This window comes from Symphodus melops, assembly GCF_947650265.1.
Source record: "Symphodus melops genome assembly, chromosome: 10".
Lineage (NCBI taxonomy): Eukaryota > Metazoa > Chordata > Actinopteri > Labriformes > Labridae > Symphodus > Symphodus melops.
This window is the reverse complement of record NC_136700.1, coordinates 9,571,127-9,590,296: the sequence shown is the minus strand read 5'-3', so window position 1 is coordinate 9,590,296 and position 19,170 is coordinate 9,571,127. Positions and strand designations below refer to the sequence as shown.

At 38.3% G+C, this 19,170-nt stretch overlaps 2 protein-coding genes across 5 annotated transcripts in view; one reads left to right on the top strand and one right to left on the bottom strand.

Moving 5' to 3' along the window:
* Nucleotides 1-9,758, top strand: part of aadac (arylacetamide deacetylase) — a 67,834-nt gene extending 58,076 nt beyond the window's left edge. For 3 of the 4 annotated variants that reach the window (XM_079354282.1, XM_079354283.1, XM_079354284.1), the window contains exons 2-6: nt 471-598; nt 4,732-4,960; nt 5,476-5,545; nt 6,611-6,782; nt 8,262-9,758. In XM_079354282.1, coding sequence (XP_079210408.1) covers nt 488-598; nt 4,732-4,960; nt 5,476-5,545; nt 6,611-6,782; nt 8,262-8,885 — 1,206 coding nt within the window. In that variant the 5' untranslated portion in view covers nt 471-487 and the 3' untranslated portion in view covers nt 8,886-9,758. Of the gene's footprint in view, nt 1-470; nt 599-2,688; nt 3,497-4,731; nt 4,961-5,475; nt 5,546-6,610; nt 6,783-8,261 lie in introns of those variants that run through there. The other variant, XM_079354281.1, reaches the window with a different exon arrangement.
* A 3,487-nt stretch (nt 9,759-13,245) lies between these two features.
* Nucleotides 13,246-14,224, bottom strand: LOC306829991 (succinate receptor 1-like; the record flags this gene model as incomplete). The annotated part of the gene is made up of 1 exon (XM_079353208.1): nt 13,246-14,224. The coding sequence occupies exon 1, from the start codon at nt 14,182-14,184 to the stop codon at nt 13,246-13,248; it is 939 nt and encodes a 312-aa protein (XP_079209334.1). The 5' UTR covers nt 14,185-14,224.
* Between the last annotated feature and the right edge of the window lie 4,946 nt (nt 14,225-19,170).

The window sequence follows — 19,170 nt, the reverse complement described above, 5'->3', positions numbered from 1 at the left end:
TTCAACATAAAACTTGAACTTAGAAAACCTTTTAAATTTGTTTGTGTCCCTGCTTAAAGAGGCATGATATCTGTAATATGTACGGTTCACAAGATACACTTTATCTATTTGACGTCAGAATTAAGAATATCAAACTCAACCATGTAATTCTTATTGATAATGAATGAATATACTGTTGACCTTCCTGGACATGAGGGCTGATGCCATATGACATCATTGTAATTCACTGAACAAGAACATAAACAACTGTTATTCTACTGGATTTTAGTTTAGAGGAGACTACAAGTGTTGACTTAAACAAGTGAAATATTGTTTCTGTTTCTTTTATTGCCTGTGAGTAAATCTGTTCTCTGTTATTTTGTCTGCTGCTCAAATGACCTAATAAACTAAACTAAACTAAATATACACTTTTAATTTTTTCAAGAGTGTTAACGGACAATTATTAAGCGCTCCCACTTGTTATTCCACAGAAACTAACAAAAGCAGGATGATGTCAGTGGCAGCAATTGCTGAAGACATGGCTTTGCCTCAGATGGAGAGAATTAGCAAACCGAGGTCAACGGAGAAGAGAGCTGCCTGTTTAAGCTGCATCAATACTGTAAGTAAACGCTAGCTTAACGTGCTGCAGATCAAACGTCCACAGCATATGACAGTTGTTGTTACAGATGAATATAATTTATCTTCAATAGTTCGAGTTTGTCAGGGTTAAAGTCCTTTTGCTTACAGGAAAAGTATATTCACAAGACCCTTGCATGTGTGTTAAGTTGACGTTCCTTGTTATTGCAAAATAATTGTTTGTAGTTGCTGTATGGATTTGTATGGATTCGCTTTTGTTTTGATCTTTAACAGTTGAGCTATACGTTTCACATTTAAAATTGAATATCTTGACTATTTCATGAAACCACTGCTGTCCATACCAGTTTACTTTCCCGAGGATCTGCCTTTGAGTCATCCCTGCTTTATTATTATTTTATTACCACTGGTTTGTTGTTTTAGGAGAACCAAAATTACATTTCAAAGAAATTCAGATTAGGAGGACAAATGTTTTCCCTTTGAGATTACTGGCAATCATAGTGGAGTAAATCTAGCATCAGCGTTGGGTTAAATGTTCTCGCAAAACCTATGCATAAATGCACATGTATCCACACATGTACAATAGCCACTCGTCCCTGTTCTCATCAAAAAAGAATGAAGTCAGTGTTGACAGCTTGCATAAGGCCTGAAGGGAGAAGGAAAAGTAAGCCAATGTATAAACAATAAACAACTGCAAATGTCAAGTTCATGATTGAGTTTGCACGTTTACCTTATGTACTGTTCATTAGGTAAATGCCTTGAATTAATTGGCTGAAGTAAGGCATTCCAACATATTAGCTGATTATTACATCAAAGCTTTGTTCCTCCCACTCATCTCTGTGTGAACTGTAAATGGATCAGATACCGCTTTACATGCAGCACATCTGCTTTGGCTCAGTAGGGGGTCTTCTGAAACTGAAAAAGCTCGCTTGCTGCTCTGACTCATTTCTTCCTCATCAGCAGTAGAGGTTTGGCTTGCATTCCTTAATTATACGATTTATTCCCCCTGTGGATGTTCTGAAGTAATAAGTGTGCATGTAATATATTGGTACGAAACGTTACCCGTTTTTTTTTTTATGCACAAACTCACACATGCACGGCTGAATAGCAAGCAAGCACACTGAAACTCATAAAACAAACTCGTGTTTTTACCAAGTTTTTGTCTTGATACACAATCACATCTGTCTGTGCTTGACACACAGCAGGGTGTTTGGAGGCCACGTGGCAGAGCTCTGCACAGCACTGCTTTAGATAGATGAAGACAACATCCACACCCACGCACCCTCTAACACCCGTCATCCCAACCGAAGGATGCACAGTGTGAAGAGAGTACCATGAAAGATTTACTAGATTTACCAACCGAGGTGGTCTTCCTCAGAAGCCCAGTGGAGGCCTGTGGTTGGAGGAGAAAGGAGGGAGGGAATTCCAGGGAGAATCCTGGAGTGTGTGAAGTGTGATTCTGTATTCAGAGAACAGATTTCGCATTCTACCGTTCAGCAGTGATCAGTCTCACTTAAAGGCTCTTACTCAGCCTCTGTCACACTATTGCTCCTGCACTGCATCTCAACACAGTTTGACAGCTGATGAAAGGAAACACTGCCAGCCCCTAAACATCGTCCAATTACGAACTCCTGTTTGACTTAGAGAAAGTTTGAAAAGATCATAACACAGAGGTCAGCACAGTCACGTGTATGCATGTGGTACAGGTTTCTGAGATTAAGCCTGCTTTAGAATACAGTTTGCCTTGTAATATGTTTTCAGAGCATTTTTTTCTCAAGGTCTAAGTAAATAAATACCAACAAAAGTGCATTTGTATACATTGCTTAGAGGCTTGTACCTGTTAGGACCTGTTTGACTTCTTCCTCCAGACAGACGTCATGAACATTAATACTGCCATAAAACCAAGCCAAATACAAATCATATCCCTTGTTTATCAGGAAACTACTTGAGATACAATTTATTTGTCGGACCCCTGCATAAGTAAAAAAAGCTCCTTGTGCAGTCTCCTTTCAAAATGTGAGTAGGCAACATCTGAGAGTCATATTGCAGTTAGTCCTGCCAAGAGAAGGCCATATCTGACTCTGTCACCACTAGTATAATTAGCTTAGACTGCGTGCAACTATCACTGTCTAGCTGCAACAGTTACTACTTCATGCTGCATCTGCAACTGCACGGGTTTCTGTCGTTTAAGAGGGACACGGTGAATTGATACTGTACTGAAAATGCGGAGTAACAGTTCGGCGGATCAGCACGTCAACGTGCGCACATCTGACAGCAAGTAAACAAGAAAATACATTATTAAAAAAGGAATTATTGAGCAGCGACAAAAACAAAATTGTGTTTGTCAGTGTTTAAAGGTCCGCTAATGGTGCATCAGTTTCATCTTGGCACAAAGTTTTGACGTACGTTCTATGTACGCTGTGCGGCCACGCTCAGGAGGCACCTGAAAAATTTGCAGCGCTGGCCAAGGTAGGACGGTCCTGCCTCGTGAGTGCATGGTGCGCGCGCTCCTGTCTCTATATCACTGACTCTTAAAATGAATTCCCCCGGCTTCACGGGACGGACATGCGATTCGAAGCGCGCGCGCTCAGCGAAGTAAAGCTCCGAACATGCACGCCGATTACCATCAAATGACACCGAACACGTGCTGTCATATTTAGCTGGTCCGGATCCAAATTTAATTCCGAGCTTTGTTGCACGCCAGAGCTCTCCATTCACAAGTGCAGCTTGACAGCCTGTTTGTTTCCACCCTGCTGCAACTTCTGGGGACGCACGTTGTAAAATGAGGTTGGGAAGCATCATTTTATTCGTCGCTGTGTGCTCTTTTACCGCTTATTATATTTACGAGCCCATTCCTGAGGAGATAGACGAGAGATGGAAGCTCATGCTGACCAACTCTTTCTTCAGAGGGCTCAGCCACCTGGTAAGGAAACTATTTTCTTTTCATTAGATCTGCTGGTACGAAATGGTCCACTTTATAATATATGACTGTGCAGACGAGGTAACAAGAAGCCTGTTTGATGCGTCAGTGTAATACATGATGCGCTACTGTCTTTTTTTGTTATCAGCGTAAGTAGCCTCGGGTAGTTTTGAAAGGTTTATTTTGCTGATATGGATGTACACGCTGGTTACATCAGATTATGTCAGATGCTAATCCATGTGTTGTACTGTATAGTCCTTCAAACCTGTTCTAATAATAGACCATATTAAATACCGTTAGAGCTGCTGCCCATTGTGATGCGGATATTAGCTATGGCTTTTTATAGGTTCAAACATTTAATAAAGTAAACACAGGCTATTTGTAACATCAGTTTATCAGCGTTATGAAAGGCTACGTACTAAAACATTTAACATTTGGGAGGTGTTGCAGTAGTTAGTTAATAATTATATTGTGTAGTGAACAAAACACACACAAAAAGCATCGTGAGGGAAATTGTCATTTCTAGATAGAAATCTTGTCACTTCAGCATTCTGGTGTGTTTGATTATATTTCTTCTTATCAATATGTAACGGTCATATAACTTGATTATACAGCCAATATTTTGGTTACTGACCCAGGCACACAGCCATCTTTTTCGATGATAAAATCTATCATTTACAGTGAGTGATATGGTCTATCTAAAGTCATACATCTTTGTGTCTTTTTGTACCAAATCAATATTAAGGCCCTTTGTATTTTTAATCTGAGACAGATAAATCTTGCATTGTTTTCTAAAGCTGATACAGTGTGTGATGTACTGTAATACTTTTACGAAGTCCTGGATGGGAGTGTTCTCCTCACAGTGGAAAGCATCAGCTGATGAGCCTCATGTCATCCAATGAATGTTTTCCCCATCGGACATAATGCAGTACGATTCATAGTTTGATAACAGTATATTCAGTTATTCGTTTAAAAAAAAACCACAACTTTAAGGCACAGCTGACCTTTAACTAGACACTGTTCCCTTGTCCATAGTCTCCATTTCTCTTTTACATGTCCACAAGCTCATCAGCTCACCTCTTTCTGTTTAAATAAAAGAAGCTTTGTTCATGTTGATTGTGTTTACGTAAGATAAACTGACTTTCAATAACTAATTGTTTGTTCAAGTTGTAATACTAATATCTCCGGTATGGACAAGAAGCAATACTGTAATGTGTCTCTTTGGTTTCCCTTTCCAGGCAGACCTCAGTGAGTTACTGGGACTGAAGGACTACATGGGAGTGATGTACCTTATTACTCTGCTTGAAAACATAGTGCCTGTGTCTGATGAGCATGTCAAGGTGACCGAGGAAAGGTTTGATGGAGTGGAAGTGGTGCTGTATCAGCCGAAGCAGCGGGGCAGCGACACTGAGCTCAGGAGAGCAGTCATATACCTGCATGGTGGAGGGTGGTGTCTGGGAAGTTCCCGTAAGTTGATGGGTTGGCCTGCCTCTTTTTTGAAACACAGAGTGTTTACTATGGATAAAAGGACTTGGATAAAAAGATGACAGGTTTAGATGGATGAATAATACATGTTGTATGTGGGTTTATCTGACAGTTACTCTCCCAACCGGAAAGTAAACTCCTAGATAAAGGTAAAGAATACCTTTAAATGTTGAAAGACTCCTTATAAGGGATTCTATTATATGACAATACACAAATACCATCGATCAAAAACACAAACCACAGAGCTGTTATAGTTTGTATCAAGGAAACAACTCACCTTCTGCTTAAGCAGTGGGAACCCAGACATGTCATGTCATGCAGTTTGGCACAACTCATGCTGCTTCTGCAATCTGTTGAACAGTCCTTTAAATGACATGAACACGGGTCTTTCTGGGAAGTATCACTCGCTGCACTATCGCTTTCATCTATTGTGATATATGATGTCAGGAATGTTCGTTGTTTTATATTTGATATGTCCAACTTCTCTGTTTCGACAGGAATGAGTCCGTATGATCTCCTGGCTAGAAGAATGGTGACTGAGCTGGATGCAGTGATTCTTTCTGTTGAGTAAGTATATCATATTTACTAACTTATAATATACAGGCACTATTATACAGTATATTGCCCAAACTACACCCAAAATGTTGAGAGTGAGACACTAAGCTCCTGTTTAGTTTATATTCTTCAGAGTTAGGTCAGGCTATTCCCCCTTGTTTCCTCTCTCAGTTTTTCTGACATCACATGCGCCTGTCCTCTCTAATTAGTCGCAGCCAAAGTGAGGATGCAGTAGAGTGAAGCTAACAGGTTTTCATTTTGCTCTCACCAGGCCTTTCTCTTTTTTTACAGCTACAGTCAGTGGTTATTTTTCTGTACTGTTACACCAACTTTCTTCCTTTTCTCGTCAATTTTACAAAGTTCAGCAGTACAGTTTCAGTTTCATGTTTTTCTGTGTATAACATGGTTTTGTTGGTTGATGCATAGTGTTTGACCATAGAGTGAAGAGTGTTTTTGATGTGGGCTGTGTTGGGTTTTGTCTTATCTGCTCCATCTGAATTCCGGTCTGCAATTTGTAAAAGGTTCAATGGATACTTTCAGCGTTTCACAATCTTTCAGTCAGCCATGTGTAAGATTTGGCTTTTGGACCTGAATGTGATATGATCCAAAAATAAATGGCTTTAAATTCCTTTAAAAATGTTGTGCAATTTCATCAGTTATTTTGTTGATTTTATTGACAAAACGACAAACTGAAACCGTCTTTTTTCTCGATTATCTGTGAAACACATTATGTTTAAATGTACACTGATGTGTCTAAAGTATGTTTTGATAAAATTCTGAATAATCACAGATTTTTTTTTTTACATTTTAAGACTTATTGCTTTTCTCAGACATCGCAAAAATTATTGTCTTTATTTCCCAATGTTTGTGGTTGTGTAATCTACAACAAAATAAGAAAATAAAATGGTAAAATTGACCTGAATCTGAATCAGACGATGCACTCAAAGCTTTTAAAGTTTGTGCCACCTCTTTCCACCAAGCAATCTCACCTTTATTTCTCCCTGGCTCTAAATGTTGTCTGACAATATTATCTGTATTTATTCTCAAGCTGTTATCCATATCTTTCTGCTTTTGTAGATACCGACTAGCCCCAGCTCACCATTTCCCTGTCCCATATGAGGATGTGTACCGTGTGGTCAAACACTTCCTCCAGAAGGGGGTGCTAGTCCAGTACTCTGTGGACCCAGGACGCATTGCTGTGTCTGGGGATAGTGCTGGAGGGAACCTGGCGGCTGCTGTCTCCCAGCAGGTACTGTACTTTAGAATATGTCTCTGATATGATCTGAGTAAGATAATAACTGGCAAATCACCAGATATAACACATGTTAAAGTCATCGTTTACAAACCACTCTGACAGCAAATGATAGATTGAACTTTTTTTTCGGATAATAATACATTAGTAATGACAGTGTATTTAATGCCTTGGGTAATTCATTGTACTATGGCCTGAAAAGGCCCATGTAGAAAGTTGTGTATGTACTGTTTAAGACACTACTGTTTGATGAGAGGACATACAATCCATCAATATTTTTTAGATTCAGAGTATAAGGCACAAATCAAGTTAAGCTTGTAAAACCTGAAAATAAGCAGTAGAGACTTTTGCATGTAGACAGGTGAAGAGTGAGAGCCTTTTAGGAGAGACTCCCAGTCTTTACTACAGCTTTCATCTGGCAGCCTTACAGATTGCCTGCATGGAATTTTGGCTCCATCATGTGACTCTTTCTCCGTGCTGTCTTGAGCAAGGTCTTCCCACTTTAACATTTTTATGAGGTTGATCCTGATGTTTCCTGCTCTTAGTTTGAAGGTCAGGACTGTTACTTGGTTGGTTCTGCCAGGAATGTGTAGAACATGTGCAGTTCTTCTCAGCTGGTGTTTATGATGGTGTAACTTTCCTGTTGATGTTTGCTTCCTTTTTGAGCTGATAAATATAATTTTACAAGCAAATATTTAAAACATTTTAAAAAAATCACGTCTACTTTGGGTAGTCCAGATCTTCCTGTAGGTGGTATGGACCACCTACAGGAAGATTGCCTTTTATTGTAGTTCCACAAGAAGGACGGCATTTTCAAATACTCTACTGAAGAGCTCTACTTCTACCTTTGAAGGCTGACATCAAGGCTGCTTGCAGAAAACATGTCACGGGCCACCCTGCAAGATAATGTTTAGTTTTGGTTAGAACTGCTAGTTAAGGGGCTGTTTGCTAGGTCACAAGGTCTTGTTGAACAAGTTATGTTTTGGTGGACTGCTGTGCTGTTGTGACTGATTATTTTTATTTCTGTTCCAATCTCTTAGACTTGTTGTTTGGCCTTTGTTTCAATAAAAACAATACATTGATACTGTTCATCACTATAAATCTCAAGTTTGATTTTATCAACAAAAAAAACAACCTTTTAACAGTTTAGAAAAGAGACCACTGGGCGGTGCTGGTGGTGCAGTGGTTAGTGTGTGCGTCCCCACATACGGAGGCTATAGTCCATGACGCGGGTGGCTGGCGTTCGACTCCAGCCCGTGGCTCCTTTCCTGCATGTCAATCCCCAGTCTCTCTCCCTAATATCCATCTCTGTCCACTCTCCTATCTCTCCAATAAAGGCACAAAAAGCCCAAAAATATTTTGGTTGATTTATTTACTCCCTGTAAACAACCATTACAATGTGATCAGATATTGTTAGTTCATTTCTAAATTCTGTCAGTCATGTTCTTATCGCTTTCTATCTGTATATCCTTACAGTTACAAAAAGAGGGCGGGCAGCAGGTTAAGTTAAAGGCCCAAGCACTCATCTACCCTGTGCTGCAGGCCCTGGATCTCAACACGCCTTCCTATCAACAGAATCAAGATATGCCCATTCTGCCCCGCACCCTTATGGTGCGTTTCTGGAGTGAATACTTCACCAGCGACAAAGCCTTTTTCAGAGCCATGATGGCCAACACCCATAACAACCCAGAGTCTTTCAGCCTTCTGAAGTTTGTCAACTGGAGCGCTTTTCTGCCAGCAACATATCATGGGAAGTATAACTACAGCGTTCCCGCTGTTGTTCAGAGACTCAGGGAGGATGTTGCGATGGATGGACCGTCTCGATCTTTGGCTGACCCAAGGGCATCGCCCTTGCTGGTTCCAGACACTGACTTGCACTCTCTGCCCAAGGCCTACATTCTGACATGTGAGTATGATGTTCTTCGAGATGATGGGATCATGTATGTCACGAGGCTCCGTGCTGCTGGTGTAGAGGTGACACATGAACATTATGACACTGGGTTTCATGGAGGTTTAATGTTCACCGTGTGGCCAACCGACTTCCTGATTGCACGTCGCATGACGGAAAACTATATCAAATGGCTCGAGGAAAACTTGTAAGACTCTTGACAATTAATGTCCATTCCATTTTTGTTTCAACTAAGGCACCAATAATTGGTCATGTACTCTTTTTTTTGTTGTTGCTTTTTTTGTTTTTGTTTCAGTGTTGTGCTTTTTTCCCCTCTCTATGTTGTTTGAGGTACATTCGATACAAGTGTGAGACCCAGATTTTCCAACTACAGATCAAATAAAATTATGTGAGATAGTTTGAGGTAAGTGCTCAAAGGAAATGCTTTCTTTTGGGATGGTTTCACATGAAGCCTAACAATGTATGAGCCACATTCCAAAGTGAACAATGGTATATTTATTAGTAGAGACAATGTTGCAACAATATACCTCCAAACCTTATTCACACTAAAGTGAGGGATGATATCCTCAGTTAACTATTAGTCCCTGAATTTAATCTTTTACAATTTCGGAACAAGTCTGACTATGTGGAATTTCCCTTGAGATAAAATGATCATAAATGGCTTTATTTTATTTGATCTTTTTATCAGTTGGTGTCATAACTCTGTGACTCACTGCACATAAAAAAAGCTACCGTAAAGATTTTAGGGAAACAAAGGGTACCAAAAAAAGTCCTCTGTTATAAATGTCTCTGTTCTTAAATGTCTCACTGTTCCTTAACCGTCAAACGAAAGTCTTAGCTTATAAGAGTGTCGTTGATTCAATGTGTTTTTTCACAAACTAAATACCCATCATGTATTTTTTCAACAAGTGACAGCTTTACACCTTTTTTTTTTTTTGCTATAATTTCAAATGTAAATACAATTACTTCAATGTGCGTTTTTTTGGATTTCCTCTTTAAGGAATTCACATTTGATTCGTATTTAATTTTTAATGTTATCTGTTAATAAATTGACTTAACCTGTATTGGCAGATCAGTTGTACTATTTTGTGTATTGTTACACGTGTTCATAGAAAAACCCTCGGTAGAGTAAATACTTGCCAACTTTGTTTTACACGTTACATAAGGGTTACAAGCACATTACACTCAGGGAACATGAACAGGATGATATGCTGAGAGGGATATTGTAATGACTGACTCAGACAAACTTAATCCACTTGGTGCCACTTAGGTGAAGCAGTCTCTGTGGGATCTGTTGAGTGTTCATAAGCTGAGGGGGAGAGCACAGTTTTATCTGCAAGCATGCTGAGGATCACTAAACACACCTACACACATTGTAGAGGCTGAAAAAAACAAACTGCTGTTTTATCTTTTCTAGATAGCAAAGAGTCTGATGCATGGTACAATAAAATGATGACTCACATAGGTCAACCTTGTTTATGTGGACATTATAAACAAGCCACTCCACAACTCCTGGGTGTAGAGTGAACTATTTATGTTTTACACAATGCGTGCCTCGTGTACAAGTGTCGAACTAAGCACTTCATGTACATCCACTTATTATTCCTCTGTAGACCAAGTGTTTGTACTGTTAACACATTCTTTCAGTGCTGTGGAGGGATAATAACAGTAACGTGGAATGGATTATGGCAGATGGTTCCTTGAACTGTTACTAATGTGTAGTGTTTTTGAACAGATTATACCTAAAGTATACAGAATACACAAATCCCTTCTCTGTTCACACGCTCGAATGTGAGCAAGTATGAGCAAGCACACATACTACTTGTAAGTACGTGTGTGAACATGACTTTCACATGCAGCTTGAACATCAACCGTGTCATAATCAGAGGGAAACATTTATAATGTATTACTGCAACATCTTTGTATTATTATTATTATTTTTTTTCATCATCATGCTCAATCATCATTAAATGGGGAAATTTCATTATGAAGCATAGAAAGCAGCAGGTGTTGTATTTTCCCTCATATGTACTTTTTCTCACCCTTTTCTCATGGTCTCTGTGTCTACAGTATATGATCCATCCAACTTTAAATATGAAACTTGGAAAACAAACTCCTGAGCAAAGCCCACAATTTTATCCTCTGCTCTTGTTCTCTTCCAGAACACACGCCAATGTAAATCTAACGCTCAAGCATGTTTTGATTAGTCATGACAAAAAGAATTCCTTTGATATTTTCTGTTTTATTTGAGCTTTATAAAGTTAAGTGAGTTTAATAGGGGCTCCAGGCCTAAGTAAGCACTAAAAGCCACAACATGAAGTTGGTTTTCATGACAGCGCAGAGTTCCAAATATTTATAACGTAAAATATTACAATATTCTCTGGTTTCAGTAAAAGGCACCAAACCACACATTAATATGCTCAATGAAAAAAATGAAAAAGACTAAAAGGGGCACTAATATATCCCATACGACAACATTTTTAATGCAATTTATTCAAGGTAAGGATTCTTTTTTGCACAGTGTTAATATAACAATGTATATTCTTTTATTTTGGTATTTCAAACATGAACATTTGTGTGTTAAGGGTAAAAGGAAGACTTTTTTTGACAACTATAATGGAGGTATTGGGGTCTATGGTTTAAGACCTGAAAGAAAGCATCTAGGCCAACATTTTAAGTGGTGTAAACTTTATTTAGACAGCTTTTGACCCAGACTTAGGATACATTAGTCATATCCTAGTCAGTATCTGCAGCTTAGAGCTCCAGCCATTGCCTTCAATAACCAATTCTATCTGTGATCTGAGCAAAGTTTTTAATTGGAGTGTAGACACTAAGTAGCACAGTAAAGATTGGAAAACAGAAGCTCTTTAAAATGAGAATGTGAATCTCTACTATAACTTCGGTAAAAAGTACACAGTGTTATGGGCTTTATTTTTTAGTGTGGAGGAATCCTTTATATTCACTTAGAAAAAAAAGACATTGTGAAACCGCCTAGTGGCCTACCTCTACAGTTTTCAGAATGACTGCAGAATCCTTGTCTATTGTCTTTACCAATACATATTAACAATTTATTTTCATGATTACCGACATTAAAATAAAAAGTAAAATATGTTGAGAGAGATGCAGAGTGCTGCGGAACATCAATTTAAAGGTTTTCAATAATAATCAGAGAATTAGCTGTACAAGTGTCACTTTACAAACTTCAGAGAAAAAATCAAAGCCAAGAGCTTTAGTCAGCAGGGCTGGTGCTTATACTGATTTAAAAGCATGAAATAACTGCAGTGCAGTCAACCAGCTACATGAAATGGATTATGTGAAGAAGGAAAATATACCTAGTTATGTGACATCTTGGCTTTCATGTTTACACATCTGAAAAATAAACTAAGCCAAACTCAGCAGCTAAGCTTCTAAAATAGTGGGAAGAGTCAATATTGAGGCAGAGCTTGGTGTTAGCATTATCAGATTGGTCAAGCTAAGACCTCAGATGCTGTGATATATTTTTGGTATGATAACCACCTGGTTTCTATGCACTTACACTGACCCAGCTTTGGAGCTGGAGATCTTACAGCTTTCCCTCTAAAAATCAAGCTGTGAACTGTAATTCTTAACTTCTGTAATTCTGTGCAGAATAATTAAGCTATTGGGGGGAAACTTCAGTATATTCCTATTTTGCTGCATGGATTTAGCTCAGCTGCTTTGATTGATCTCTGTTGTTCTGTATTTGACATTGTCTAGCAGGTTGTCATGTAAAATAAAGTTGGTGAAAGCCTTCCGACTGATTTGTCTAAGAGACAAAAATCACATCAAAATCACTGATCAAACTGGTTCCAACTGCTTGGATTTTTTCAGTTATTATTTGCAGTCCAGACTTAATCAAATCAAACTGGATAAAAATCCTGATTGTGGTCATAGCGTGATGTTGAAACAAGTTCAAGACATTGCCTCTGAGATACATTGCACTCAATTTGTACAGTCAATAACAAGTTACCGTTTTGAAACGCAGAATTAAAAAAATGTTGTTCAGCGACCATTCTAGCTTAGTTCATGGATCGTATGCCCAATATACAAAGAGTCCTTTCCTCGTTTTACTCTTTTTTAAACATATTTCCATCATCATTCCTTTGCTCGTCTGTCCAATATAGGCAAAAACCCCGCACCCCGAAAGATAAAAATAATAAATCTTGAACAAAACGAAAAAAATAAATAAATAATCAAGATCAATGAAAATATAGTTAGCTGGAGCAGTGTTCATTTTTCTTAAAGTTCTCTGACACTGTCCCACTCATATATTACGGTACTTGTTATGCTACAGTATTTGAATAAATGTGGTCTCTTCAACAAACATTGTGTCATTCACATTAGTAATTTGCATGACAAATTTGACACTAACACTGAAAATGATATATTTATATTTTATATATTTATATATCAAATAAATAATTTGAACATTTCAATGCATTTTAGAAAATGCCACAACATAAGGCAAACTTGACACAATATATTATGTACAAATAAAGCTAATTGAGATTTTTGGGCGAGCTTTTTGTGTCTTCATGGTGAAATTGTTGAGGCTGCTTCTCTTGGGGGCTCTGTCTTTCGTACCAGCTTTCTAAACTTAGATAATAGGAGCACTCTGAACTTGTCACCCATAAGGAAGTAGAAGACGGGGTTTATGACGCTGTGCAAGAAGGCCAATGGACGGGTCATGATGTACATGCTCTCTATGTAAATCGTCGAACACACATGCAGCCCGGCCCAGGGCTGCAGAGATGCAGTTCTTACATTCCTCAACAGATGATAGGGAGTGTAAAGCACCAGAAACATTGTTGCCGCTGATCGAACAACTTTGAGAGGCCTCTTGTATGATGTTGTCCTGCGTTGTAGCGCCCTGTCCTGAACGCGTAGCATATTGGCAATTTGGTAGGAGAAGCCACAAAGTCCTAGCATAGGAAGGATGTATCCAGTCACGGTAAGCCCCAGGTTGTACCCAAATTGGTTGATGTCTCCTTGAAGGCTGGCAAAATCCTTGCAGAGACTGAAGTTTTCATGCTGCAGGTCCTGGGTCATTAGCGCTATCATTGGAGCAATTTCCACATTGACAGCTAGCCAGCTCAGCCCTGTAATGATCAGTGCAGAGCGACGGCTCTGCAGATAATGGTTTCGTGTTGGGTGTCTTATGAGCAGAAAACGATCCATGCTAAGCCAAACCATGAACAGGATGGAAGAGTACAGGTTCACATGTAGGACATAGCGATTGGTAATACAAGCATAGGGACTTGACTCTGACTGTCCATTAGCATAGAGGTATGAGAGACGTGGCAGTGTGCATAGGAAAATAAGGTCAGACATGGCTAGGTTGAAGAGATAAATGTTGTAACTCTGCCACTCCTGCAAACAAAATATGTATCCAAGTACGACCAAAAGGTTGCCAGGGAAGCCAATGCAGAACTCTATGCCATATGATGGTGACAGGTAGTACTTCTCCAGCATGCTGACTATCTGTGTACATTGGAACACCTTGCCAGGCAAAAAAAAAAAAAAAAAAAGATAATGGAAAAGAACAAAAAGAGAGAGGAAAGGGAAGGAGTGAGGGAGAGAAGAAGGGAAAACAGATGAGTTATGATAAAAAACAAACTCTTCTGATGTGGAACTGTGAACTTCAAAAGAAGAATCAAATTTCAGGTTCAGTACTCAACATTTCAGTACAACATAAATATTCTGTGTGTAAGGATTAAACTTACCATCCTGTGGTTGTTCAAGTAGTTGGTGGTAGAATAAATAGAGAATGTGACTATGAGCCAGTTAGGTCACTATCTGTTCTCTGGAAACAGTAAACACTGAGATATAAGGGTACTGGTGCCTTTAATATGACATGGTTGGATTTGCATTTATGAAATATGCATATGATGACAAACCAAACAAAACCTACCAGGAGACTTCTTCAGTAACTTTATAACTTTAATGGAAACATTTTATTAAAACAAGTACACTAATAGTCGGATTCTGGCAAATTAAATCTAAACTCATTAACAAAAATATAGCAAAATTCACATTGTAGTCAACAAGACCATGGGATATACGTTTTAGAAGACAGCATCTATATTAAAATATATAATGCTCATATGTCAGAGGTGGCAATTGCTGATAAAATCAACCCTCTGTTCCACAATACCCCCGTTTCCACTAAACGGTCCGGTATGGATCAGTACAGTTTGGTACAGCTTGGTTTGGTAAAGCCTCATCCTGTTTGTGTTTCCACAGCAAACAAGTGCCCTATTTGGTAGGCGGATACCAATAGCTACGTTATAGCGTGACATTAAAGCAGCACTACACAGTGTACACCACGAATGAGAAACTGTGCATTGGCATGTGGCTCTTTGTGACAAAATACAATCAAAGCTTTTTTTCAGAGAAGGCTGTATGCCGCAAGGAGAAATACAGCTAAATAAACAATCAACTGTGTATTTAAAAACGATGGGGCTGTGTTTGTCCTTTAATGCTTCTGTCGTATGGGACCAATCAACGGACTGCAGTGTTTAGCTCCACCTTTTAGGGTCAGATCGATATACTTGGCACTCCAACAGAAGAGTCCCAAAAAGAAGGATGGTATGAGTTGGTAAATTGGGAATCTTTCCCGGCTTTAGTCTATGGAAACGCCACAAAATGCGTGCCGTACCGAGATGAATTGAACTGAACCGTTTGGTGGAAATGGGGCTAATGTTATTTCAAAAGGATCTGTTCATTGAAAAGGGGAGAAACAACAAACATGTTGACTGCAAACTGTCTGTTCATAAAGTTACTTTACCAGTATCTTAAGCAAGGCAAAGTACCAGTTATGTTTTCTGAAACTCATAAAGCAACATTAAATCACACACTAATCTTCTCATATTGAGATATTTTAAAGTAAAATGTTTTAAAGTAACATGCCTCAATACTATTAATAATGTAAATTGTTTTTATTCATAGGTATCTGTAAGTAGTTAAAATGTAATGTGAATTTATAAAGAGATTATAATCCTCTTTCCGACATTATTCATGAAAGTTCAACTCACAAGCTCCTAAGGGCCGAAGATGAGTTTTCCCAAGTTCAAATAAAAGTCAAAAAATTGCACAAGAGAAGATGTTTTAAATCAAGTGAGAACAGCTTAATGAAACATCACTAAACATATTTTTTCTTAATTACAACTGTCCGTTATAATTGTTAATAAATTACTAAAACTTCTTACAGTATGCTGTTTCTGGGTTCACACTCCATTATTAAAAAGTTTCCAGTATGTCAGCATATATATATATATATATATATATATATATATATATATATATATATACACACACACACACCTCACCATTTTAAGGTCAATTATATCATAAATGTGAAAAAAAGAAAGCATATCTGTGCCTTTTAACACTGTAGTTATATTTGGTTAAAAGCAAGTTCATTTAGGTTTAGAGAGAGCTGAGCTGACACATGCTGTGGCTTCAACTCTTTATTTACCGGGGAATCAGTTGGATGTAGCAATCTTAAGTAATCACATGCAATTGATATTCACTGGTTTTAGAGCTGCATAGCCTGAACCTGATCCTCTTCTTTCATTTTTTGTGGGCATGCAGTGAGCAGCTTTTGTTCTATATTTTTAGATGTGATCACAGTGGTTTTAAATTTTGATTAAAACCATCTGAGAAGAGTTTAAGCTCTCTACTCAAATCCAAGTAGACTGAAGTCTTCCAATATTATGGAAAAACATGTGTTTAAATAATTTGGTCTGTAATGTTTAATCGTGTCAAAATGGTTCACTTTGCTTTGGAACTTATACAGGAAAATAAAACAGTGCCACAGTGGTGGCTTTTGATTTTTTTGGTTTGTAATCCAAGCACCTTTCATGCTAAAAAACATCATGTTCTTATTGATGTTGATGCTGATAGAGAGCCTATTGTATTTTTTGGCAACTAAGTATACGATGGTTAGCTTTCAGAAAAGCACATGATCTACTGCTGAGAGACATGTGAGAAAGGTAGACTTTGTTTTAAACGTACTCTACAGAGAAAGTAAGCAAGAAATAATGGAATTGGCATGTCCTTAGAAACCCAGCCTGTGGCTGACGTTTGTTTGTTTGGATATATTACGGTGGGATCAAAAATAATCTCTTAGCATTCCTGTGCTTAGTAGTGGTAGGGGTTGTTTGAGTTGAGGCCAACTATGGGGTAAACATTACCTGGCAATGACATGAGTTCTTTTTATACTAACTTCCAATCCTTTGCAGTTCTATACAATTACAGTGACCTCTAGTGGCAGGCAACTGTGAAAACATTTAAGATCCTTTGCACTGCACAGATAGTTTCACACATGCCGTGTCTTCCTAACTAATTGCACATGGAATTCAAGCTTTTTGAAGTTTTTTGACTATGCACAGTCAACTGGACTTTATTATTGGGCTTGAGGCTACTTGAAATTACACTTTAAAAAATAAAGATAATGTGAACATATAAGATGCACATTTACAGCTTTTGATAGATGTACTTTAAACGAGACAATTAGATACATTGTAAAAAAAAAAAAAAAAAAAAAAACTACTTAGCATTCTTGCCATAAATCGAATAGAAGAAAATAAGTAGCCACAGAACTATAAAGTTTTTGAACCGCAAGTCTTTCAATTGCCATACTATATTTTCAGGGACTTCCTATGTCCTCCAATTATCTCTGGCCCTGCAAATGGAGTTGGGATACTGGCTTATACATCATCCCCTCTAACAGCCACTGGAGCTCTCTTCATATCTCTTTTTCAGATAAAGACTGAAGGCCTATGGCTTTAGCAGGTGGATTTTCTTTACACTCAAGGGCTATAAGGCATGTGTGTTAATAAGAGGGTTCTTAGGAATTATAAGCCACAATCAAAATACAGCACACTGTACACTGAACCAGTGCTACACCTAAGTTTTAATTATCTACCTTTAATTCTTCACCAGTTTCATGTTTGTACTGATCACTGATTATTTCAACCGAAGGGTTTTTCCATGTGTTCAAGGTACTGAGTAAGTTAAAATAAAAATGAAAACAACAACAAATGAACAAAGGAAAAGTCTATGGACCTGGAAAATACCCATGAAGTCAAAGTCGATACAATACACATTATTCCCCATGAATAATTGTCCCTTGTCCCCGTCTTCTTTTATTTGTGAACCACCACATTTGACCTACTTTTAAAGTGTGCTACTTAACTTCTATTAACTGCAAAAAGAGATCAGCAGCTTTCTCCCCACCTGTAGGTTTGTGGATAAACAGCATGCTAGAAGTCCAGCCTAGATCATGATATGCACCAGCCCCACACATTTGTAAACTGAACCCAGCAGAGGGCAGTCTTTACCTAAAGCTCAAAAATAGAGCCACAATTCCACAAGTGTCCTGAAGTAAAAGCATTGATTTACATTGCTGAAATTAATTAGTACAAATAAAGTCTAAATGGAGAAAAACAAGAAAAAAACCCAACCATAATTGACCTAAAAGTTATATTAAGGTGTAAAGATGGATGGGAATCAGTCCTGGTAGTTCAGAGCAGGAAGGGCAGGAATTCAGGAAAAAGCTAAAAAGAAAGACATACTGATAAGAGATAGATACCAAAACTTGCTCCCTTACCGGTACTTTTTTTTTTTTTTGTCACAATCCTAATATTATCCATAGACGTGTCTGTGTGTTTGTGCATATTTTGGCACATCTGTGTGTTAAATGAAGACATGAAAAGTTGATGGACTGTATCCTGCTCATTTCTTCCTCTCCCCCTTGAGATGGGCAATTTGTCCCATAAACATCCTGACACACACGCACATGCATGCACAAGTAATCAGTTCTGTCGTTAAAGTCCGAGTACATAACTTGGCGAGTGGCGACGCATCAGTAAATGGGAATTGTTTGAAGATTGCCTTGTGAATGAGGTGTGAGTGAGTGTCTCTCAATTGCTAGAGTGAGTGTTCTCATCAGCCCCTGTAGCATCAACTGTCCCACTTCTGGAAGGTGACACACTTAGAGCCTTATCACCACAACTGCACTAATTCTCAACATGGTTCACTTTTGACAGTTTTTTAACTGGGTCAAAACCGAATGTAGCTACAGTATTGTGCCTACTGGTGTCAGCTGTTTATCTTATAGGATGGAGTCAGATGAAGTGAGAGATTGTAAGCAACCATTGCATAGCTTAACTGCAAAATGCAGCTGATGTTAAGTCTTACAATGAAAAACACTAATAATAACTTTATGTAGCACCTTAAAAAACAGATTTTTACAAAGTGCTTTGCCATACATACATACATACATACATACATACATACATCTTCACTTTCTATGCTCTCTAAATGACCTTTCTCCTCTGCCTTTTGATGTATTTTCTCTCCCCAAAGTATTCTATCTTTCTTCATCATCTTAACCCCCTTTCACTCATTTTCCATCGTTTCACCTTTATGTTCATCCAAACTTCAAAATTCCAA